This window comes from Hyaena hyaena, unplaced genomic scaffold (genome assembly GCF_003009895.1).
Source record: "Hyaena hyaena isolate Hyena2069 unplaced genomic scaffold, ASM300989v1 scaffold_460, whole genome shotgun sequence".
In the NCBI taxonomy this organism is placed as follows: domain Eukaryota; kingdom Metazoa; phylum Chordata; class Mammalia; order Carnivora; family Hyaenidae; genus Hyaena; species Hyaena hyaena.
In genome coordinates this window covers 1,373,922-1,401,312 of record NW_024081091.1, presented here as the reverse complement: position 1 = coordinate 1,401,312, position 27,391 = coordinate 1,373,922, and the positions used below count along the sequence as shown (strand labels likewise).

Sequence of the window (27,391 nt, the reverse complement as noted above, 5' to 3'; positions counted from 1 at the left end):
TCTGGAGTTTTGAGAAAAGGTGTATAGAAACAAGTCTATACAAATAATAAATACCACAGGAAGAAGGCTGTCATTACTGCATTCCATTCCCATGAACGAAATGCCAACAATGTGAAAATACAATTGAACTCTGACTCTTCTACTAACGATATTCTTGCTATTTTTATATGCCAACCGCCACACTTTGTACAGAACAGTTTTAACATACTAAATTCAATTTTAATAATAATTTCTAGTGAGAGGACTCAGAAAACCAGAGGGATTTTAGAACTAAATCTAAATTAGCATAAGCATTTAACAAACTTCTTAATTTATCACATTTATCACCAAGAGGGGAATTGTCAATTATGCATATACCGAATTATATCATTACAGTGCAGCTTTGGGACAGTTAATCATGAACCTTCAGTAATCATGAATAACTAGTGAACATTTGGCAATCCAAGAGCAATAACGTAAACAAGAAAGGTAATCGCATCAGAACAAGAGAGACTTCAGAGAAGCTTGCAGGCAGTGATCCATGCCATCTCTAATGATTAAACCAGGAAAGGAAAAATAAATAAATAAACAGACACATATTAATATTCAATTCTTTTCTCTGCTGAAGGTCTCACAGCGGAAGGACCTGTCCACTGATTAGGATATTTTACTTTCTAACTACTGGCATTTTCTTTTTTAACAATGGAATGATGACAAGTAATTAGTGCATACTATCTCCTAATAGGAAAACACTGAATTCTAAATAATGTGCCACCCATACAAGACAGTTGCACTATAGTCAGGGTCCAATTTTAGTTATGCAATTATTGACAGCATGAGATTAATCATTCAAATATTGTATGCCAACAAAATATTCTATAATAAAGGGGTCAGAGGGTAGAGATCATTATGGTTTTACCTCAGCTATTGTTATAGAATCGGGATACAATGTGTGAACCAAATGATTTGCCAACATGAGATAAATCAAGGCATCTTCATCTACTTGAAGTCCAAAATATTCATGGTAATCACCTGAAAAAGCTTGACCTAGAGAACAAAAAATCAATATGGATGCATTATGTTAACATGCAAATCTCAACTCAGCACAAATGTTCCCACCAGTTAGTCTACTGAGATCAGTTTTGTTATCATAGCAAAGTGTAATGAGCCTCAATAGCATATAATATTATCATCAGCAAATATATGTTCTAACTTAGAAAAGTACTCCATATCAAACATTCAGAATTCAGACAATCCTGCAAATCAATTTTTGTTTTTCAAAAACAAAGCACTTTAACTGAAAATTTTAATTCAATTTTACATAATTTTGAAGCAAAAATGTGAAATGATACCAAAGGGAATTCCAGATTTCAACTTTTAGATATATTTTTTGTCATATCAAGAGATACCTCTGAAGAAAGGAAAAGCAAATATGAAAACCATCATAAAATTGAGACATAATGTTTATATTATTTTAAACATGTGCTTCAACTTATGCAGTACACATTTCCTATGATGACAAAAAGATTTTAACATCCTCCATTTCCTTTTACCTTCTCTTCCCCCACATCCTAATTTTGGTTTCTTATAGTATGTATTACTTATTGGAGTTATACTATTTACTTTCTATTCCTTGAATTGTTTACTCATTTTTCATTAAACCAAATTAGTGCTCAACATCTGCCTTTCCCCCCACTTCCCTACATCAAAATTTTTCATTTTGACTCCATGTTTTTTCAGTTTGCTGGATTCCATCACTAAGTGATGTTTTCAATTATAATTATGGAAGTTTTATTCATCAAGCTCTTTCAAATTTATACCTGAATGACAACTCAATTATCAAATTCTTGAGTCAAACTTTGTTTCCCTACGAATTTTGTAGACATTGCTATTGGCAATAGAACAGTATGAATTCAGCCATTGTTTTCATCCACATAGGTAAATTACTTTTTCTTCCTAAGATGTTACATGCTGAACTTCATTTTATCACTGAATTTTATATATTAAACACTTTGTGTCTTGATGTTAACTACTTTACCTAACATTTTTTTCCAGTTAATTTCCCTAACTCTACAATACCTTGGAAAATGCCAAGCTATCAGAAGATAGAGGTTCTACAGGGAAGTGCAGGAGTTGCATATGTAATCTAGGAGGTGTTGTGATCTAGGAGAGGCTCTTTCTTCAATTTTGCTATGCTTTCCTTTTTCATTCTTTAAGTCAGTTTCTCTCCAAACTGGAGGATATCAGTGAAACCTGTCATGTTTTATAGATACAACTTCCTTCCTAGGAACATTTTATGGGGCATAGCACCATGATTAAGAGCAGATAGCAACATACTTTGAGTATAGCTTCTTTCTTGGCAGCCACTTTTCAAAATTTACAAAGTCTCTTTCTCAGACTGTTTGTTGCTTGTTAATATTTGGCCATTAAAAAATATTATTATTCGCCATGTTATCTACTAAGCGATTAGGATTCTGTGATCCTACTTCTTTGCACAGTTTTAATTTTTTTTAATGTTTTATTTATTTTTGAGAGAGAAAGACAGACTACAAGTGGGGGAGGGGCAAAGAGAGAGGGAGACATAGAATCCGAAGCAGGCTCCAAGCTGTCAGCATAGTCCCATGCAGGGTTTGAATTCCCCAGCCATGAGATCATTACCTGAAGCGAAGTCCAATTGCTTCGCTTAACCGCTGAGCAAACCACATGCCCCTCTTTGCATATTTAAACTGAAGATCTCTGATCAATGTTTTTCACTACAAATTAATTTATAATTGAATTTTAACTGTGAACATCTATATCTAAATTATACATATTTTCTACAGTGTTTAATTTGCAAAGGAATCCACACATTCACAAAGGTTCTAATTTATTTTTTGTTGTTGTTATTTTTTTCTCATTGCAATTGCTGTAATGCTCACATCCTATGGGTGCTGCAGTAAATGAGTTGCTTAAAAATATTTTATTTCTTTCACTAGGACTTCTAGTGCTGTGTTGATTAAAAATAGTGAGAGTGGATTTCCTGTCTTGTTCCTGATCTTAGAGGAAAAGCTCTCAGTTTTTCACCAGTTTTAATATTTGCAGATGACATGATGCTATATATAAAAACTCAAAAGCTATTAGAACTGATAAATGGATTTAGGAAAATAACAGGATGCAAAATTAATATACAGGAATCTGTTCAATTTCTATATACTAATACTGAATAGAAAGAGGAATTAAGAAAACAGTCTCATTTAGAGTGGCACTAGAAAAGAATAAAATACCTAGAAATAAACATAAACAAGGAGGTGAAAGACCTGTACTCTGAAAACTATAAAACACTGATGAAAGAAATTAGAGATGACATAAACAAATGGAAAGCTATTCCATGTTTATGGATTTGGAGAAACAATATTGCTAAAGTGCCCATACTATCCAAAGTAATCTACAAACTCAGTGAAATTCCTATCAAAACATCAATAGCATTTTTCACAGAACTAGAACAAATAAAACCTAAAATTTATATAAAACCACAAAATACCCCAAATACCCAAATCAATCTTGAAAAAAGAAAACAAAACTGGAGCCATCACAGTCTCAAATTTCAAGAAATACCACAAAGCTGTACTAAGCAAAACATAGCAGTACTTGTGCAAATATGAACACAAATATCAATGGAAAAGAATAGACAGAGCAGAAATAAACCCAGAGTTTTATGGTCAATTAGTCTATGACCAAGAAGGCAGTAATATACAGTGGGGAAAAGGCAGTCTGTTCAATAAATGGTGCCGGGAAAACTGGACAGCTACATGCAAAAAAGAAAAAAAAAGAAAAAAGAAACAGACTCCTTTCTTATACTATACACAAAAATAATCTCAAAATAGATTAAAGACCTATATGTGAGCTCTGAAACCATAAAATTCCTAGAAGGAAACATAGGCAGTAATCTCTTTGATATTAGCCATAGAAACACCCTTCTAGATAGTTCTTCCCTGGCAAAGGAAACAAAAGCAAATTTAAACTACTGGGACTACACCCCAAAAAAAGGCTTTTGCAAGGTGAAGGAAACCATTAACAAAACAAAAAGAAAACCTACTGAATGGGAGAAGATATCTGTAAATTATGCATCTGATAAAGAGTTAATATCCAAAAAATTTTTTAAAATGTAGACAACCAAACCTCAAAAACACCAAAAATCCAGTTAAAAATAGGCAGAGGACATGAATAAACATTATTTCAATGAAGACATACAGACACATGACAAGATGTTCAACATCACTAATCATCAAGGACATGTTAATCAAAACCACAATGAGATATCACCTCATACCTGTCAGAATGGCTCAATAAAAAACACAAGAAATAAGTATGAGTGAGAATGTGGAGAAAAAAGCATCCTCATACACTATTTTTGGGAATGTAAACTCGTACAGCCACTGTGGAAAACAGGATGGAGGATCCTCCCTAAGATTAAAAATAGAACTACCATATGATCCAGTAATTCCACTACTGGGTATTTACTCAAACAATACAAAAACACTATTTCAAAAAGGTATATGCTCTGCTATGTTTACTGTAGCATCATTTACAATAGCCACAATATGGAAACAGTATCTACCCAGAGAAGAATGGATAAAAAAGTTGTGAATATATAGACATATATACATACAAACAATGGAATATTACTCAGCCATTAAAGAGAATAAAATCTTACCATGTGTAACAACATGGATGGGCCTAGAAGGTATAATGTAGAGTGAAATAATTCAGTCAGAGAAAGACAAATATCATATGATTTCACTCTTATGTGGAATTTAAGAAGCAAATCAAATGAACATAGAAAAAAGAGCTAAACCAAAAATCAGACTCTTAAATACACAGAATAATTTGATGGGGAGGTGGATGTGAGAACGGGTGAAATAGGTGAATAGGATTAAACATACTCTTATTGTGATGAGCACGGAGTAATGTACAGAATTGTTGAATCACTATTTTATATGCCTGAAACTAATCTAACACTGTTTTTTATATATGAATAAAAAGTAAATAAAAATAATAAATGAATAAATAAAACATATTTAAAAGAAAACTACATAATAAGGATAGCATATTATTAAGGAGATTTATTTCAAAGAAAAGTATTATCTTTTATTTACTTATAAAATATATTTATATCTGACATCTTGCCAAAAAGGGATCAGAAGTCTGCAGAAAAAAGACATACACATTGGAACTAATAAAAATCAAACTAACAATAATGGTCATTGCAGCTCTGAAACTGAACCCTAAACCTGGTTTTAATCTTCCAGTAAAGAAAAATCATTATTTGCATCTATAATATATCAGTTTACCTACCCATCCCATGGTGATGGTACAGCATGGATGTCACACCATCAAAACGAAATCCATCAAAGCCATATTCTTCTAACCACCATCTTATGTTTGACAGAAGGAATCTTAAAACTTCCCAGCTAAAATATTAGAAAATATATATATTATAACACATTGTATATTGTGGTTTCTTTGTTACACAGTATTTGCTAAGTATTGATTATAAATTTCTATCTTAGAAACCATGATGTTCAAAGAAATATGTCTTAAACCAGAAAACCATTAATATTTATCACATTGGCTTGATGAAATTCATTCTAAGCATTACTAAATTTCTTTAGTTGCAAAATCATGTTATGTCTAGGAAAATTTGAGAAAAAAATTTGTAAGTTGGGTCCAAGTGCAGGGACTCTCTTGTTCAAAGCTATGTCCTCAGCAACCTTACGGTGATTACTACATAGTAATGCTTACAACAACAACAGTGAATAAAATCTATTACTCATCTCTAAATTTTCATCACAATTTTTCATATAATATAACCAGTATATGGTTCTTCCTTTCAAAAAATATAATTTCATTATTAGAAAAACTGTCTTCAATATCTGCTTAAAATATTTCCTCCTTCTACATTTTCAAAGAGATACATTAAGAATTAAAAAAAAAGACGAAGTAAACCACATGTTAACCAATATTATTACATTTACAAGGTTATTGTTTTTTTGAGAGTAAAGAAAAGAGACCTAATTACTAAAACACACATGTACAATAAAGAAAAAAAGTTTTACAAGTTAGAGTTCTACATCCATAAAAACAGAAGGAAAACAAGAAATTGTTATAACTCAATTAAAAACGCCACACTAAACAAGCCTATTTCGGACAACTGAAAAGAAAGCATCATCAATTAGTAGTTTCTTTAGTCATACAGTTATGGTGAGTTCTTTATCTTATTATAACTCTGGTTTTAAGACTTTAATACCTCATTTAGCTTAATGACAAGGCAGTTATAGTGAACACAAATCTTTAACCCAGTTAAAATTTATGTGATTTTTTAAACCTTCCATATATTAAAGAGCAATCTGACATAAGTGGAGATTAAGTCATCACAATCAACTTCAGAAGAGTAAATCCAAACTTTAGGGAACTATGAATGTTGTTAGTAATTAAGTGCTTTAAATAAGCTACTTTGAGCTTTGCAAACTTACTGAAAGTTAAAAAAAGAAATGAAAAAAAAAAAAAAACATCAACCAGAAATACATGCAATCTGGTAGATATGAAAGGCAGCCAGGAGGTTTTAGATTACTAGGTCCAAGCCATGATGAGGGTAGAATTTGCTAATGTTTCTACAAGTACATATTCATTTTGGGGTTAAGTTAAAAAAACCACTCTGTTTAACAAAAAGAAATTAAACAAAGAGGTATTCTATGCCTGAATAAGATCAAAATTACTCTATTTTTTAGAGGACTAATATCTATATACTTTTTGAAGTTTTATTTAAATTAACAAACTGACTTTTAGAGCTACTTTGGTTCACATTAAAATTGAAAAAGAAGTATGTCTATACTTTTCAACCAGGTTGCTAAAGGAATACTTCAGATAGAAGACATGAAGAAACTTGGAATCAATAATTCTTTGTAAACAATATATTGAAAAGGACATACTTTTCTAACTTGGCTATTTAACTGGTTAATGTCTATTTTACTTCTGAAAGGTAAAGTGAAAGATATTTTTAGTCAAAAATAACCTAGAGTAGAAACAAAACCTTGTTTAAATGCTACATATCTTGGGTAGACATATGAAGATATGAATATGTAAGCCAAAGTGTCCCTGGGTCTTATCTGGCATGCACTACTGTGTTATTTACCTTGCAGAGTACTTCAAATTCTTACTTTGAATGCCTGGAGATGGAACATGTACCTCCTAGCTCTTTCTGGTCCCCACTACTCCACATTTTCTGGTACTGGCCCTATTTACTCATTGACTTGGGTTTGTAGACAGTTGCTGTCAATTTCTAACATAAATATTACTGACTGAATGCTTCACAGGTAGACACAGGTTTAAATCTAAAACCTGTGTCATAATATCTCAAAGATAAAAGAAAAAAGCCAATAATAGTGCAATCCAATAAAAATGAAAAAGGGGGATGATGTGAATTTCATAAAGAAAGCATTGTCCAATATCACAAAGTTGATTAAGGGCACCATTATTAAATGGCCTATTGATTCCTGTTACTGTACTATTTATTTTCTTCTTGACCAAAAACAGTAATAAAACTTCACATAACATAGTAAAAGAAAAAAGAAAGATTTAGCTGTGACTACAAGAGTAGACAGATTCGTGGCATGGATGAATAGGAATAGAATTCCCGGTGATAATCTGAAAGGAAACAACAATGACAATGGAGCACCTAAATTAGCAAAATGTAATGGGTTAAAAAAGAACTAAATTCTATATTTTATAGCTTAAAATTCTCTTAAGCTGGGGCACCTGGGTGGTTAAACATCTGACTCTTGGTTTGTAGCTCAGGTCACGATCTCATGGTTCATGAGTTAAAGCCCCACATCTGGCTCCATGATGACAGCGTGGTAACTGCTTGATATTCTCTCTCTCTCTCTCTCTCTCTCTCTCTCTCTCTCTCCCTCTCCCTCACGTTCTCCCTCTCCCTCTCTCTCACTGTCTCTCTCCTTCTCCCCTCCCCCTGCCTCTCCTCTGCACATGTGCAATCTCTTTCTCTTAAAATAAACTTTTAAAAAATGCTCTTAACCTGAAACAATGTCTAAACAAATCAACAATCCTGGGGAGAAAAAAAATCACTGTAAGATTAAACTAACAGGAATAAATCAAATTTGTAGTGGTTTCAAAATAACTTATTTTATGTTTTATAAATCATGGATGAAGTATAAAATAGATGTGTTATCTGTAGAGACAGAAAAGAGATATACAAAATTGTATAGGAGACCAAACTATCTAGAACAAAAAGAAATAAAATCTAGAGAGTTTTATTTTTTATAACACAATCTCAGGAAATACATTCAGAAAAATTAAGTTGGTGGCAGCAAATGGAAAACAAGTTTATATACATTTTCCAAAACTAGGTTATTAAGAGGAGTTAAGTAGAAACAACTAGTCTTATAAATCTTATAATGTTTTATAAACAATTAGCTTTCGGTGATTAAGAAAAAATGAACTATTGGTTCGGAAATAGTGGGGATGGACAGACTCAAATATGTTCCTAATAGTTCTGTGATTCCAATTTGATGTGTCTTATCATCTTACATGATAAAGCAGACTAATTCACTCTTTGTAAACTCAGTATGATGCAACTAACTTTAAGACACAGACTGCTTGTACAGAATGAGAACTTTAGAGATCTAACAAGACAGAGAACCAGGAAGACTGAGAACTAAGTATATAAAATAACTGGACCATATACGAGTACTTTCACAGACAATCCCGAGTTCAAAGCTGAGAAATAAAAGGTCACAGAGTGTTTATATTGCCACTGGAAAGAAAAATGTAGCTTTTCCCTCTCTTTTTCTACCACTATGTAAACATCCAACTTAAAATAGACAATGTATTTAGCTACTACGTAAGTATATTTATCCCAGATCACTGAACTTAAATTATAAGAGGAAAGCTATGTCAGAAATTCTCCAGAACCTCCAGGTTCAGTGATTCACTAAGAGGACACACAGGACTCAGCATATAATTTTGCTCATGGTTCTGATTTATTATAGCAAAAGGATAAAAAGTAAAATAAGCAAAGGAAAAGATGCATGGGGCAAAGTTCAGAGGAGTCTAGACACAAGCTTCCAAGAGACCTCTCCTGATGGAGTCACACTTAATTCTTCCAACAGCAAACTGTCACAACACTTGTGAAATATTACTCATTAGAAACCCAGTTTCCAGTGATTTTATTGAAAGCTGGTGATTGGGTATCTTCTGTCTTTGTACATATTAAAACCTAGATTTCCAGAAGGCAATGGTGTTCAGTATAAGACTTATTGTTTGGATGAAGAATTTAGGTGTAGTGACCACTGTTTTCAGTTCTGGGAATGGTGAGAACTCTCCCCAAGGCCAAGTTCTCAACTGCTAACTGGGGCCAATATTGTAGGCAGGTGCTTCTAAGAATAGCAGTCATCTTCTGCTTCTTATTTAATGTTTATTTAGTTGGGGGTGGGGAGGAGCAGAAAGAGGGAGACACAGAATCTGAAGCAGGCCCCAGGCTCTGAGCTGTCAGCACAGAGCCTGACACAGGGCTCAAACTCACAAACTGTGGGATCATGACCTGAGCCAAAGTCAGATGCTTAACTGACCAAGCCACCCAGGTGACCTTAATAATAGCAGTTTTAATTGTGCTATAGCAACTGTTTTCTGCACCAAGCAGTGCCTAACATGTATTATACAATTATAAAATACTTACCATAGATTATTGGAGATAAACTTCTTCTCATTTTATCTCAAAGGTACTCAGATTTCAAAACCAAGTGGAACAATCTAAATACATGTAAAGAATCTAAATACATGTGGTACCTGGGTGGCTCAGTCGGTTAAGCATCAGACTTTGGCTCAGGTCATGATCTTAGAGTTTGTGGATTTGAGCCCTGCTTTGGGCTCTGTGCTGACAGCTCAGATCCTGGGCCCTGCTTCAGATTCTGGGTCTTCCTCTCTTTCTGTCTCTCCCCTGTTTTCTCTCTGTTTCTTTCTCGTAAATAAATAAACATTTTTAAAAAATGTAAATAGGTAAGGAGCCTAGGTTGAGGCACTGTGCTTTGCAAGCTACCTTCTAGCAGGCCCATGGACAATGAAATCGTTTAGCCTGTACATGAATGAACTAGTTCACTGAATCTAAGATTTGCCTTTTAACTAGAACTCCATAACAGCTTAAGAAATAGATACCAGTGGAAACACAAATTTTTGAAAGATGTCTATTACTATTTCTACTATCATAATTTTCAAATTCTGCACCCATAAATTCCACTTTTCCTTCTTTTGAGGCAAGGGGATTGAAAAGAAGAGGGGTTATGATGTATTCTAAATTATGACTGAATTAGAAATAGTACTCAGCATGCCCTGTAGTCATAAATGAACTGAATCATCTCAACTGCATGGTTTGATCAAAGTATGAAAATGTCTGGCAAAGCGTACAATAAAAAAGGCAATTCACATTTTCTACCTCAAAATGTCATCAGACAGTCCATAACACAGTTGATATATCCAGTTGATTAGAGTCCCATAAAACATAAAGCAAAATTTAAGAGCAGTTTTATTCTGGTCTGTTCCAGCAGAAAAGGTAGGACTTTGATTTTTAAGACTTCCCCACTGACGCAGGGTTTTCAAAGCCTATTCTTATAAACCAAAGACTAGTTTTCAAACAATTAGAAGAGTTAGACTCTAAATTTAAGAAGGTGATGCCACCATAATATATCTTGGGGGTCAGGAAGAATGTGTATAAGAAGTAATCTTTAAACTTTATATCTTAAACTAATTAACATGTAAGTTAGAAACTAATTCTATGTCATCTATACTACCAAGTTAATTGATTAGTTTACTCATATTTTTTATTAAGCAAAACCAAAATTGCTAAAATTCAGAAAAAGCTAATAAAATTCAGTTTTCTTATGAATAATAAACCACTAAAAATGTTTAAATAGCAGGTGTCTGATATAAAAAATGAATATTGACTGTATAATATATACATTTAAGAAGTTTTGGCAATCAAAATAATCAGGATTCTAATTGAGTTAGATGTCTGAACTATTCAACCTGTAATCAAGTAATGAAAATTTATTAAGGAAATTTTGTTATGTAGATAATTCCAATATTAAGGTTTTTAGAAATATTCCTAAAATAAAATACTGTTGATTGTCTCACATTCTGCCAATGAACTTTATGGTCAATTAAAACATAGTCAAATTTTCTTGTGAGCAAGTATAATCAGATATGGCAACATTTATTAGATGAAGTTACATTTTGTAATTTAAACATATTTGCATACATGTTTTTATCTTGGGTCCTTGAGTAACTTTTGAAATTTTCAAAATAAGCAACTTTGTCCAGTGAATATTATTAGAGCTACTGGTGATGTATAATTAGTAGAAGATATTATTAAAGGGTAGCTAAATATAAAAATATAAATAAAATAATGACTTTTTCTTAGTTATTCTATAAGCTTTGAAACTGAATAGCTATCAAATAGCACATCATAACACCATGAGACAAAAACCACATTTTTATTTTAATGTGGGTTTTTTTTGCTGTTTTTTTTTTTTTTTTTGAAAGAGAGCACAAGTAGGGGAGAAGTAAAGAGAGGGGGACAGAAGATCCCAAGTGGGCTCTGAGCTGACACTTTGATAGCAGTAAGCCCAATGTGAAGCGCAAACTTAGGAACCATGAGATCATGACCTGAGACAAAGTCTGGACTCTTAACCGACTGAGACACTCAGGTGCCCCCAACCCACAGGCTTTGATCTAGGTATTTCAACTCAGGCAGTAAATCGACCTTGAGCAAAGAATGTACTTTAAGGCTTTCTATTATGAAGAAGACAGAGTATGTCAAATAAAAGAATAGAGTCTTAAATTACAATAAAAATAACATCTTCAAAAGGAAGATACTCGATTGGCTACTGCTATTGAAAAGTAAGTATATCTACCTACTCCATTTTTTAAAATTAAAAAAACTCATATTTGAATTTGAATTTAATTAAGCACTGAAGAAAAATATGTATTTTTTTGTTTGTGCTTTATCAACAGAAATTATACTTTGTCAGTCAACTGAAAATGATTAAGTGAGAAATTGGAAATGATCAATATAATCTAATGATCCTATCAAATACTAGACAGTAATGTCACCAATGATAAAATGTAACTGGATTTTCAGACACTGAGAATTATACTGAGGCTATTGTATATATTAATTTCAAATAAAATTAGGTAGCAAGCGGCACAAAACGTTAGTGAGACAGATTGTTAATTCAACTACTAAAAATCTGTAATAATATAAATTTCAAAACACAGGTAGGTGGTTACTATAAAATATGATTTTGAAGTCTTCTTTTCAGTATCACATTATTTTCTGGATTTCAATCCACACAACTTTATTTTATGTAAATTAATATGTTGCTTAATCATATTATACCCACTGAGCCCTGGTTCTATACATTTAATATTACCACACAATGTTTTCTTTCCCTGAAGGTCTAAATTGTACTAAGCTTATTAAATATTGTATAAAAATTGCCTCTATTTGTATTACCTGTAAGTCTAATCAGGCATTCTCTAGGAAATAAGTAGGAAAAGATAGCATATTGTACCATTATATGCTAAATGCTTCCAATTATGCTTTTGCTTAAAAAATACTTGAAAAAGTTTCAAGTCTCTTTTTTCTCTAATTTTATCTATATTTAACAAGCGTGGTTATCTGCACAATTAAGATTAGGAAAGGCAAACCTGAAGGGGTGTTTGTACCTGTGTATGTATGTGCATGCCTGTTTGTACATGCATGTGTGTGTGTTTGGGGAGTCATAAGGGACCATAGGAACTAGCAGTGAGAGAAAAGTGAAAGTTTTCAGTTTGATATAAAAGAGACAAATATAAATCAAATAATAACCCACTCTAATAGTGATTACCCTTCATGATTAAGTAATTAATATTCATATCATTTGCTTGTAAATTGATCCATATTTCTCTGCTTCCTCACAAAGATCATCAAAAATCACCAAAAGTGATTTTTCAAAGCATTAATGCCTATAAAATATCCTACCAAAGTTTGGAGAGAACTTAGGTCTTTTTCAAAGTAGAGGATCCAAAAAGTTGAGCAGACCAAGGTTCAGAAAGCAGAAAGCCAAACTAAATCACTCTCTCTGGTGAAACATAGGTAAGGTATTAGGTGAAATTATTACACATCTCATCTGAACACAACATTGCTCTTCTTCAGAAGAAATCACTATAAATTAGCTAATTATATTTAAATCCATATAAACAGAAGTACCTAGATATACACATATCCATGTCTTTCAAGCAAGATTAAAAATCCTCCCTTACTTCTAGAATGAATCTAATTTTTGCTCCAGATCAAAACAAGTGACAGTGACTTGAACACACAGAGATATACATTACTGACAAATACTAAACAATAACAGGTAATCAGCTTTTAAAAACTTCATAGTAATATTTAGAAAGATTAACTGTTCATATGTTTCTGCTTTTTCATTTTTTCCCTTCTAGTTGATTTCCCATTTTTTACGGTTTGTATATTTATTTATTTATCTACTTGAAATAGAGAGAGAGAGAAAGGCATAAACAGGGAAAAAGAGAATCTCAAGCAGTCTCCATGCTGTCAGTGCAGAGGCTGATGTGGGGTTCGAGCTCACAAACCAGAAGATCATGATCTGAGCCAAAATAATGAGTTGGACAATTAACTGACTGAGCCATCTAGGTGCTCCTAGTTGATTTATTTCTAATAAATTAATATTTACATAAGCTATTATAATACTGGTATTATAGAAAAATACATTCCTGAACTTGATAACTCCCCATCATCATATTCAAATTTATAATTAGGTATAAAATGTTTATTTACTTTTATTTAGCCAGTTTTATTTCAAAAGACAGTTTGAGGCAACTTACAGATTAATACATCTGAACAGCATCAAAAATAAATCAGAAAAATACAGATGAAGGAGAAGAAAGATCTTGCAGATATATAAGCATAGGCATCTGGTAATTAGTTTTCTTTTCCAGTCCAAAATAATTATGATTTCATAGACTATAGTGACAACAAGAAGATTTTCCTTGACTATCTCCCCTAAATAGTGAATATTTTAGGGCAACATTTGTGGAAAATACTAATATAGTTTATGTAAAGATATAAATAATATTTAGAACACTAAGGAAGTTGTTTCCAAAATGCAATAATGTACTCTAAAACCAAAAATGGATAAGTAATCCATAGAAGGGGTGAACTGGGGATAGAATTAAGGCAGGGTGCATAAAGAAAGGCACATAGTTCCTCAGGAAATGGGGTGTGTGTGTGTGTGTGTGTGTGTGTGTGCATGCGCGTGTGTGCATTCTGGGGTCAGAAGCCAAGTAAAACAGTATAAAGCTGGTATTAGTCATATTTAAATTTCAACCATCCCTCCTTTAGCAATTTTCAAATTTGCCTTGAACTTACTAAATAGCACATAGCTCTCTAATGTGTATGTGCACAGGTCCTACAAAGGGAACTGGGTTTTTGTAGTCTGGCTAGAGTAGAAGAGAAAGGGGAAATGTAAATAGGAAATAGGAAAGAAAAAGTAATTCAAATTCCCTGAGTTTCTACTGGCTTCCAGACTCCACATATTGTATAGTCTCACTTTAATGAGGCCGTGATATCAAGTATATTTTGAGATAGAGGAAACTGAAATTAAAAAAAAAATTAAATAAAATACACAGGGTTACCTGGATAACAGGTACAGATGAAACTCAATCTTTTAAGTAAGTCCAAAAGCAAAATTCTTTCTTTTTTTTTTAAATCTTTATTTATTCTTGAGAGAGAGAGAGAGAGTACAAGTAGGGGAGGAACAAAGAGAGACAGAATCCAAAGCAGGCTCCAGGCTTTGAGCTGTCAGCATAGAGCCTGATGCAGGGTTTGAACTCATGAACCACGATTTCATGACCTGAGCTGAAGTTGGACACTCAACTGATTGAGCTACCTAGGCACCCCTAAAAGCACAATTCTTAAATATAATATTATACGGCCACATTCTGCATGACCATGAATATATTAATCCTTGTTTGGGGCAAATTCCTTGGTACACTAGTTTGTTAACACTACATATGTCCCAGATATCCAGTGCTCTAATAGGGCAGTCATTAATTGTATGAATGTGAACAAGGTATTTAACTTCTCTAGGCTTCAGTTTTCAACTGTAAAATGAAAGATAGTTTTAGCACCCTCTTGAAGTGGATTAAATGAGTTAATAGGATAATCACACTATTAGCACTTTGACAAACAATAAAGAATTAAAGAGAGCTCCTTTTAGAAAATAAACAAATGTTAAATGTGTATTTGTTTAATAGGTTAACTATAAATTAAATTAATCCAATGAATTCTAATACTACATTTTTTTATATTGAAAATAAATCCTTGGGGTGCCTGAGTGGCTCAGTTGGTTAAGTGTCCAACTTCAGCTCAGGTCATGATCTCATAGTTTGTGAGTTTGAGCCCATCATTGGGCTCTGTGCTGACAGCTCAGAGCCTGGATTCCACTTCGGATTCTGTGTCTCCCTCTCTTTGCCCCTCCTATGCTCATGCTCTGTCTCTTTCTCTGTGTCTCAAAAGCAAACATTAAATTTTTTTTTTAAAAAGAAAAGAAATCTTCATAAAGATAAGACTGTTTTGGCTAATATCAAAACAAAACAAGCCTCATTTTTTAACTTGGTATTTATTTTTTTTCTCTGCAGTGGTATAGTATTTATTTATTAATGCATTTAACAATTATATCTTGCATACTTACTTTATGCCAGGTACCTTGCTCAGTGCTAGGGTTATAGTCATGAATGAGAAATATACAATACCCACTTTATTACTTTTTTAATTTTTTAAATTTCTTGTGTTAATTTATTTTGAGAGAGAGAGAGAGATAGAGCGTGAGCAGGGGAGGTGAATAGAGAGGGAGGGAGAATCCTAAACAGACTCCATGCTGTCAGTACAGAGCCCAATGTGGTGCTCAATCTCACGAACCTAAGACGAAATCAAGAGTTGAACACTTAACAAACTGAGCCACCCAGGTGTCCCCACAATACCTATCATTTTCATGGAGTTTGAATTCTAATGGGAGAGATATACATTTTCTAAATAATACCAGTAAAACACTTAATTACCATAGTGATTAATAATACAGAGAAAAACATGGTAGTATGACACTGTATTGAAAGAGGATCTGTTAATCTACTCTCCAGAGGTGAAGCTAGGCTTCTGAGAAAGTGATATTGAAGACTGAGGTTCTATATGATGAACCTCATATATGAGGTTCAATATATGACATGATGACATGATGAAACAATATATCGCCCATTCAAATTTATGATAAATAAATTAAATTTAGTTTAGAAACGCTGCCAATCCATGTCTGAGAGACATAGCAAGAATACATTTTATGGGGCGCCTGGGTGGCTTAGTCGGTTAAGCGTCCGACTTTCACTTAGGTCATGATCTCACGGTTCGTGGGTTCGAACCCCGCGTCGGGCTCTGTGCTGACTGCCAGCTCAGAGCCTGGAGCCTGTTTCAGTCTGTGACTCCCTCTCTCTCTGACCCTCCCCTGATCACGCTGTCTCTCTCTCCTAGAAAAAAAAAAAAAAAGAATACATTTTATTACTTACTATCAGTCTCTAGTGTATTATTTAACATAGTGCCTCCTTTAAAAATTGATGCCAATATGTGGTCAACACATTCAGATTTTTTAGAAAGGTATCAAGCTAGCCATTAAATAAACAGGTGAGGGTTAACAAAAATAAGATGAACATTTTTATGTGATCACTTTGTGATTGACATTCCCACATAAAGCTCAAGAATTCTTCCCTTTTTAAATCATGTTTTCCCAGAATTGTTCTCTTTAAAGAGAATAACTTTGGAATAGTACTCTTTCTATTAATATACCTTCCTGAGAAAACCACTATATGTCATAGCCCCTTTACCTATCAAATCTCACTCTTTTCTTGACTCCTGTCCCAATTCTTGTCTCCTTCAACCCAGATTCTGATCTTTCTATTAATCTTGATAATCTATTCTATCCTCCATTATTCTCTGCAGCTCCTTCATCTCTAAACTAGCTCTCTGTATGATCTCTTCTTTCTTTTTGTTTTCCTTCTCTAACCTCCTCTCTTCCTTTTTCCTCCTAAATCTTCATTGAAGTAGCAAAATTGAAAAACTATCAAACTAAACCAGCTGTTGCTTGAAATCCATTAAATATATATATGAATTTGGAAAATTAAAGAAGCATTTTGAAGCTGATTTGAAGTATTTTATGAGAAAATCATGCTTACTTTACTTACCGAAAATTAACAAAACATTTGTATTCACAAAGAGATGGCAGTAAATTAGGAGTCAAGAAAGCTGTATTCAAGCCAATTTTCCAAAAATCATTATAAACATATAATTGCTCTGAATCTTAATGTGATAATTTTTAAAAGAGAGTACATTGTTTTCCTAATTTCATAATTTTTTGTTAAAGTGAAATATTAACTTAAAAATATTCTGAGTCTTAAGATATATAGTATATAATTTACATCATTTCACTATATGCTAACAAAATCCAAACCTAAAGATTTATCACATCAAATACTGTGTTTTAAACAGTAACACAATTCTGGATGACCTGGAAAAATAAACATCCACATTCAAACACTAAAACTATCGAGCCTACTACCCCCTCTCAAATCATATATAAGAATCATTTGCTATTTTTTCCCCTTTCAAAACACTACTCATTATTCAAATCCTGACATATGCATCATAAAATCTTCCTGACAATTTCTTACACTAGTGCTATGTAAAAGACAACAGGAGATGAACTGGTTCATGCAAAGAAATCTGGTCTTTCCAATTTAACCATGAATGTCTATGTGGTAGGAACTACGTCCTTTACTTTTAATTAATTTTAAACAAATTGACCTGAACTGACTACTTGAATAGAAAACTAAGAATAATAAAAAAGTAACATCTACTTTTAAAAATTCAACATTAAAACACTAAAAAACAAAAAATCAAATTAAACTAATACATTTTACTTAAGTAATCCCATTTTCAGAATCATCGAAATAAGAAATGGAAAATAAGAACAACAAACTCTATTTCACTAGAACCAATATAACTTAAACAATGATTACGAGACTTTGGGCACCTATAAAAGCGACTCTGTAATTAGTATGCTGTAGGCTTTTAGAAACATATTTCCATGAAGAAAACAAATTAAGAAATAATTTATTAGGGTGCCTGGGTGGCTCAGTCGATTAAGCATCTGACTTTGGCTCAGGTCATGATCTTGCGGTTCATGGGTTCGAGCTCTGTGTTGAGCTCTGTGCTGACAGCTCAAAACCTGGAGCCTGTTTCAGATTTTGTGTCTCCCTCTCTCTGTACTCTTCCCCTGCTCCTTCTCTCTCTTTCTCTCTCTCTCAAAATTAAATGTTAAGAAAAGGAATTTTGGGGGGACTCTCAAACAATTATCCTCTTCCTTTCCCTCACAGTTTAAAGGCTTTGTTTAGGGGACTTTTATAACATGTTTACCACTATGAAAAGTAAAATTATTAAATTTTTCATTAATCATGTTGCTTTATCAATGCATGAATTTGTTTATTAGAAGTCTTAATACACATGGGCATTTATGCAAACATATACCCCAATTAAAGAAAAGTAACATGTCCAGTCTCTAGAGTGGCCTATCTGTATAGCCTACACTGGAATAAGAATGCTTATGATTAAATATTGAAAATTTCCCCAAATGTTACATAAATCTCTGGTGATGACAACAAAAGGAAGAAACCACAAAAACATCAGTATCCTTAAGGAATCATCAGTTTCTTTTTGTTTGCTCCAGTTATAAATTTTGCATTTGCACATTGCTGCCTAGATTTTCAAAGGATTCTGCAATGATTAATTTAACAATTTACCCATATTGCTGTAATATAGCCAAGGACTTTTACCTATATATAATTTATAATATCCATATCAAGGACAGATTAGTGGGCAAAATAAAGCTTCCAACACCCAGGGGTATTATTAATGCAGAAATGGACAAGTGTTGCCAAAATACTACTATTTAAAAACAGACTTCTCAAAGTTGGATGCCCAAAGATGTATCCCCAAAGATGTACAGAAACAAAGATCCATCTTCTTAAGAGTCAATTTGGCCTCACAATTTGGAAGTAAACAAAATGAATTTTTAAAACTTCTAATAATTACAAATATATATTGAATACTTACTAAATGCCAGACCTGACACCAGGTGCTTTCCATGAAGTGTTCATAGAATTTCCACAACACTCAAAAGTGCACAGTATGACCAGTATTGACAATTTTTTTTAAAGGGCCAGCAATAAACATTTTAGGCCTTATGAGCTACCTATGGCCTGAGTCTATGTTGTAATGACTCAGCTCTGCTGAGCGAGAGAGGTCACAGACAATACATAAGGGAATGGACATACCTTCATTTCACTAAAACTTTATTTATAAAACCAGGCAACACATTTGGATAGATCAGGCCCACAGGCCATAGCATGTTTGCCTAATTCTGTAATTAAAATTCTCATTTTCAGGGGCACCTGGGTGGCTCAGTCAGTTAAGCATCAAACTTTGGCTCAGGTCATGATTTCACAGTTTGTGAATTCAAGCCCCGCCATCAGGCTCTGTGCTGACAGCTCAGAGCCAGGAGCCTGTTTCGGATTCTGCGTCTCTCTCTCCCTCTCTCTCTCTCTCTCTCTCTGCCCCTTCGTGGCTCTCATTGTCTCTCTATTCCAAAAGTAAGTAAATATTAAATCCTCATTTTCCCAGTGTCAGTATGTAACTTACACAGAGCCATGCAGCTGATTAGTGAAGAAGGAGGAATTTGAACTCGGGTCTCTTTCACTGCAGAACCAAAACAGCCTGACTACTACGAATATCTCTTTTTTGCAATTTAAAGAGCTATTGAAGAGTAAAATACACACAAATATATTCAAGAGTAAAAGGAAAACTGATATGTTTGTAAAAGATAAAATAATAAAAGAACTTTGCATTTGGAATGGATGCAGGCACTTGAAAATAAAAACTTCTCAGGATATCAGTATATCTGGTGAAAAGTTTGAGAATTTAGCCTAGGGTTACAAAATGAGCTATTAAGAAAAGTCACAAAAATATTTCAAAGTTTCATGGTATGGTTAGAATTCCTTTTCCCACATAATAGCACGGAGTGAACTGCTAAAACCATCCACTTGGAAATATATATATGTGAAACTATATATACATGTATATAGTTAAAGTTATATATTTATAATAGTTATTGCTATTAATACCCAGCCACTTTGCAAATATGACATGTGATGCCAGGCAGAGAAAAATGACATAAAGTTGATCCAAATTCCTTCCTATTCAGAGTGACACCACCCTATTAAATCAAGTCTCATCTCACTTGGAATAAAATCCAGTCCATAGAGCTGGTTACAAAGTCCAATATGATCTGGCAACAGTCTAATATCATGACTTTCTCCTCTCCACTAAGAACCAGTACAGTGGCCTTCTTTTTGCTTCTCAAGGACAATCAAGCTCATATCAGTGATGAGGACTTCACAGCTTTGCCTGGAATTCTCTGCCCTGGAATGGGACCCCAGCTCAACTGTCAAGTAGATTTCACTAATTAGGACATCTGAGAGGCCATCTTTGGACAACAGGCTACTCTAGCAACCACAACATCCTCATTCTCAAATAATTATGATTTGCTTACCTTATGTGATACTGTGATCTTTTTTCTCTTTTATTCAGTTTTTTTGTGCTATTGTTGCTGTTCCCTTACTTTCCACATAGCATTATATAATAGTGTGTAGTTTTAAAAATCAATTTATTGTTTATATTTAACATAAACATCTATGCTTCTGAAGTAGAGGTGTCCTGTTTGTTTGGTTGCTACCATATCCCTGAGCTTAGGAGTGGCTGCCACTTAAGAGCCACATGGTAAATATCTGTGAAATGAAGGAATAAATGAGAGATGGGAGAGGAAGCCCAGACTTAGACATCAGAACCAGCAGCCCATTGTTGCTCACACTGTATCACATGGTCCCTCCTGGTTATTTATTCAACCTTGGAGAACCACACATAGGAGAGAGGGCAAAAAAGCATATAGGCTTCATAGAAATTACACAATTTATACTATGTTTTAACTCTTTGTAATTAAATTTCCAAAAAGTGCAGCATTGTTTTAATTCATTAATTTTTATGATAGATTTTTATTCAATGCTTACTATTATTTTTGTATTGGTTATCGTTTTTACTTTATTGTCGGACAGCACAGAGTACAGATAAGTGGGAATTACATATAAGAAACTGTGTTTTGAGCAAGGAATTTTGTATGTTATTCATTCATGATTAGTTTTGTAGTGTCCCCACAAGTTCCTTAGAACTAAGTCTGCTACTTTTGCCAAAATTAACTCTTGTTGCTAAAAATCACTAAATTGGATACTGGTTGAATATCAGCATGTCATCACAACCACCAATGGTTTTCTAGATCAGTGGTCAACTTTCCCATAGCAAATCATTTATTTTCACTGAGAGGGAATCTGCAACCCATGCACTATGGTTTTCTCCTTTGTAATCACTGGTTATGAGCTATGCCACATACAATCACCTTTGCACAATACTGAAGTACCACTATCAGCCAGAGCTATGTAGTTAAATACACTATGCTTCTTCTGCTGATTATCGTTCTCAAGACAAATTTTATTTAAGAAATATAAATGCTGAATGTTATTCTCTGATTAAATCAGGCATTTAGGAAAGCTCTTTATTTGGGCTTCAGCATCTTTTTCCCTTTCAGAAAAGCCCTCCCAAACTGTATTTTCAATATTTTTTTCAACATCAGGCACTGAAAGTCACTGAATAGGTTTCTGATATTTGCTTTTTCATTGGCCTAAAGAACTGTCACTGTGAACAGTTCCCACTACATTACTCAATGACCCCCAAACAATAAGCAGGACAAGATAACTGGCAGTCATAATACATGGTGTTAACTCCTGAAGATGATTTCCTCTCCCCTTTGGCTGCTGGTGGTTTGTATGCTGGGGAAACAGAGAAAGAATAGAAAACCACCCTAAGTTTACTAAGGATTTATAATGGATCAAATGCTTTCTCCATTTACTTATATTTAATTTTCTCATTACATTTAGAGACTATTACACTCTAACTAAAGATGAGGAAACTAAAAGAAGAGATGTTAAGTGATTTTCCAAAATCACCGGGGCAGATAGGTGAAAGACTGGGACACTGGTCCATGTCCGTTGGACTTTCCCTCTTCCAAAACAATGCTCAAAGACAAAAAAATATGATAATGTCAGATTTTCTTCTCAGACACAGCAAATATACCAATGACTACAATCCACAGGTTTCCTGCCACCCAAATTATTCTGTCATTTTGCTGCCTAGGCATTTTGTTTTGTTTTTATTTTTTCTTGTCTCATGTTATTTTGCTTGTTATTGGTTATGGATGAAGTGAATACAATTTTAGGTATAATACAGGAAGCTCATGGAGTTTTACCACAAGGTGCCACTTCACCAGCCATCCTGAAGTGCCTTTTCTAGAGCCTTTTTGTTATCAAATGCTTTCCTCTAACTTATTACCGCCACAACATATTTCCTTATTGACACTGTTGATTGCTAACGGTCAAACCTACTTTAGAAATAATTATAATATTAGAGCAGTTTAATGCAGATGTCAGGAATTGTAAGCATAAAAATTTCTCACAAAAGAGTTTCATATAGCTCAAATTTGGCATTCAACCTTTTCACTAACATAAAAATGTGATTCAAATTCACTCAGAGCCAGTTACATGAGGGATAAAGGAGGTAAAAAGAGGGGGAAAAAAGGATGCACAAAGTTAATAATGATATAAATGTGAGCAGAGAATAAAATAGGCATGTAAACAAGTGGAAAGGTCAAGAAAATAATGGCCGTATACAGAAATTAGTATTGCTCTTAAGTATTAATTCCTATCATAATTTACTGATTTTTTTCCAACAATTATGATGTCCTCTGTTACATGTCTACCCCATTACTTCAAAATATACCTTCTCTATCACTAGAGCAACATCAGTATTAAGGCAGCAAAAGCAAGTCTGAACATGTTTCCACATCTCTCCATCACCATCAGGGATACAATTCTATGACCTTTGATATAGCAAGTTACTCAAAGAAATAATTTGAAAGATGCTTTGTTTTATAAGTACTTGTTAGTCTTTCACAATGGTTTATTTGATTTTAAAAAAAAGCATGTCTCTTTAAAGATGAAATAGAGGAATATGGAGTTGAAGACAAATACACTTCTGTGAATAAAATATTTGTCATGTTTATAGATAAAACACCTGTATTTGTTTCTCATAATTCTTAACACTTCATAAGCAAAGGTTTCTTTGAAGGCTTACGATCTTATTAATACAAGAAACATAAAGTGATTTTGATATTGGAGGTGGGATATACATTTCTAATGTGGCTTTTCAGAGACAAAAGTTTGAAAGTGGCCCAGGAACCTCAGAAAGGCTCTTATCACAATGGCTGGCTGAAGCAATAATACAATGACTCTCCGAGGCTCCAAGGCTTGTTGATAACACCTGTGATAGCAGGTGGCTTTCTTGAAAAGAAACCACCACTTTCCTCTTCAGTGGTGACCACTGTGTTTCACAGTGGGTCAGAGGTGACCAGGGTGCTTTCAAGTTCAGTTTTATAATTCTGAAGAACTGGATTGTGAGCACAATTTTTCAATTTAGGCTGTCGAAAATATACATGTGGTCTGCTTTTCCTCTTTAACATATTACCTTCATTCACCAAGTACAGCAGGAGATTTAATCTAGCGACCTTTTGGAATTCAATTCAAATTAGATGATTGGTTTTATGATTTTGACTAGATATATATATTGAGTTGTTTTTTTTAAAGTAATCTTTACAATATTCTCCACAGAGATTAAATGAGGTTAAAAAAAAAACCCAAAATGAAATATTGTCACTAAAGTGTGATTTTCCCCCTTGTTTACAAATTACTTAGAAATCTAGAAGACAGAACAGCACCAATTCTTTTACAAGATTAGCATTTTGATACAATTGTAGTTTTGAGGTATAAAGTAAGTGGCAAATAAGAAGATAAAATGTATTCTTGTACTGGGCAATGGCTAAGACATTTCCTACTGAAATATAGTATGATAGAGTTAGAACTCATCTGGTATGTGACATTTAGTTTAGAATTCCACATTTAAGAGGGATATATACAAATTTACACTTGCTAAATAAACAAGAACTCAAAACCCTGTAATGCAATAGGAGAACAGTTGGGGAGAAAATGGAAATATATGCCAAATATTTCTATTTGGAAATAGAAAGAGCCCCAGTGTATAATACTCCAAGACACACTATGTAGAAAAGTAACTGGATCTGTTTTGTGAACTTTCATGGGTTACAAACTGGTAGACAGATTTTTAACTCAATATTACAAAATGTTTCTAATTGGGAGACTTGTCAAAATATGGAATGGGCTACTCCATGAGATAAGTTTCACACTAGGAAGACAGGTAAGGGCAAGAGAATCAAGGATACTGAAGAAAGGACTAAAGATTAAACTATGATACTGAGGCCTCTTTAAAGTCTTGTGTCTATGAATTTTCTAGTATGAGAATTCTCTATAATGAGACAGCTCCCAGGCTGAAAAAGAAAATATCTCATAGTAAAATAAATACCAGCACATAATGAATAACACTTGAAGTATAATAAATAAATGTAACTCAGATATAGTTTATAAATCCAATCCCCCTCTACCCCCCGCTTTTTTTTTTTTTTTTTTTTGATGAGGAGTTAGGAAATACCCAAATACAATCACAGTGACAAGTATGATTGTCAGAACCAGCATGTACTGAAGAATGTAAGAAAAATCTCAAGAAAGTTAATGTATTGAGGACAGAGCAATGATTTATATTATGTTTAGTAAAAGCAACACTATTACTAATCTTAATAATATGCATTAATCAGTACTAATCCAGCAGTGGTGGGAAGAAAGGAACACTTGGTAATGAACCCAAACTTCCAGTTATATAGGAGTAATAGTACTTATTAGACAGGAGTGGTTCATAAGAAATTTACTTAGATTACCTATCTTCTAAGACCATGTAACTATGATAGTGTTAATTCTATGCTCGTTTAAAAATCCTTACAATTACTTATTTGGAATAAAAACTATTTGGAACCAAACAAAGGTAACTTGCTTATTGAACACAAGGATCCTGGTAACTTTTTAAGGAATACACTCCATCTACTATTATTAGATCAGCATTTTTTAAATACTTTTCTCTAACAAGTTTAGAGTGTTTTCTCTATAGCTCATTCTAATCTAGGGGGAAAATCTGAACTTTAAAGTTGAGAATCAGCTTTGAACCACAATGATTTTAATTGGCATTGATGTTCTAAGACTGCATGCACACCAGATGTCTTGATTTCACTAAGTTTAAACACAAGTTACTTTAAAAAAATCTATTTGAAAAGTTATCACCTATGTCAGTATTTTTTAAATGAAGCTACTGTCAAGTGCCTATGAGTGATAATAGTTAAATAACTATTAACATTTTCATATATTTTCTCCCAGTCAATTTGTTTCTTTTGCTAAGAGGATTTTAATTTTTTCAAGTTTTTTTTTAAATTTCAGTTAGTTAACATATGAGGCTTTTAAATTTTTAAATTAAACTTTGATTTTGAGATAATTGTAAATTGCCATATAGTTATAAGACATAATACAGGGAGATTCCATACACACTTTATCTGGTTTCCCCAAATGGTAAAATTTGGAAAACTATGGTACAATATGGCAGCGAAGGTATTGGCATAGATATAGTCAATTATAGAACAATTACATCACTTGAAGAAGCTCACCTGATGCCCTTTTATCGTACCCATTTTCCTCTTGAGTTCCCACCATGATCCTTAGCCCCTGGCAAGCACTAACTTGTTCTCCATTTCTTTAGTTCACTACAAGAATGATACATAAAAGAAATCAAGCAACATGCATGTGCCTTTTGAGGATAGGTATTTTCCTCTTAGCATAATCTTCTGGAAAGTAATCCAAATTTTGTACATACCATACAGTGTTCCTTTTTATTGCTGAATAGTATTCCATGTATGGAGTACAACATTTTGTTTACCATTCATCCATTGAAGCATACCTGGGTTGTTTCTGGGTACTGGGCATTATGAAAAAGCTGGTATGAACACTGATGTAGATATTTTGGAGGGAGCAGAGTTTTAATTTCTTTGGGATAAATATTCCAAAGTATGATTGTTGGGTTCTAAGGTAGTCATATAGTTAGCTTTACAAGTATCACACTGTTTCACAGAGTGATTGTAACATTTTACATTCCCACTAAGAGTGATGCCTCTTGACATCCTTGCTAGCATTTGTCACTATTTTTAATTTTAGCCATTCAGATAGGTATGTGGTGATATCTCATTCTGGTTTCAGTTTTTAATTTTTTAATGTTTATTTATTTTTGAGAGAGAGGGAGAAAGACATAGAGAGACAGAATGTAAGCAGAGGAGGGGGAGAGAGAGATGGAGACACAGAATCTGAAGCAGGTTCCAAGCTCTAAGCTATCAGCACAGAGCCTCATGTGGGGCTCGATCTCACCAGCCATGAGATCATGACCTGGGCAGAAGTCGAATGCTTAACCAACTGAGCCACCCAGGCGGCCCTCTCATTGTAGTTTTGGTGGCTAATGATATTGAACACATTCTCATATGTTTATTAGCCAAACATATATATACATATGTATATGCATATATACGTATATGTATATATGTATGTCTGTTCCTCCACTGATACCACACAGTCTTGATTACTGTAATTATATAATAAGTCTTAAAATTAGGAAGCCTGACTCCTCCATTTTAGTCCTCTTTTAACTAGACTGTTTCAGCTATTCTAAAACAATTGCTTTGCCTTTTCATATAACTTTAGAATGATCTCCTTTATATTTATATCTATAAATTTTGATAAGATTTGATAGGGATTGTCTTAAACTCTTTTTTATTTGGGAAGAAATGACATCTTTGCTATACTGAATCTTCTAATCTATGGTCACAGTATGCATTTCTAGTTATTTAGGTCTTTTTATTTCATTCACTGGTGTCTTATAATTTTCAGCATACAGTCCTGTATATATTTTATTAGATTTGTACCTGAATATTTCTTTCATGGGAGAAAAGAGATGGAACACAGGAGGGACAAAGAATGTGAAGTAAAGATGAAGGAAGAGAGGTATGAAAGAAGGGAGAGCAATTAAAAATGGTATTATTTTATTTTAATTTAATGATTGCATTCATTGCTAATATACACAAAGAGAATTGATTTCTGT

The 27,391-nt window shown here is 33.4% G+C and overlaps 1 protein-coding gene across 1 annotated transcript in view; it reads right to left on the bottom strand.

Moving 5' to 3' along the window:
- GBE1 (1,4-alpha-glucan branching enzyme 1) overlaps positions 1 to 27,391 on the bottom strand; it is a 271,692-nt gene that overhangs the window by 80,811 nt on the left and 163,490 nt on the right. Inside the window, exons 8-9 of the mRNA XM_039253680.1 lie at positions 5,314 to 5,429; positions 899 to 1,026 (exon numbers count right to left, since the gene is read on the bottom strand). Of these exons, the coding sequence (XP_039109611.1) occupies positions 899 to 1,026; positions 5,314 to 5,429 (244 nt within the window). The remainder of the gene's footprint in view (positions 1 to 898; positions 1,027 to 5,313; positions 5,430 to 27,391) is intronic.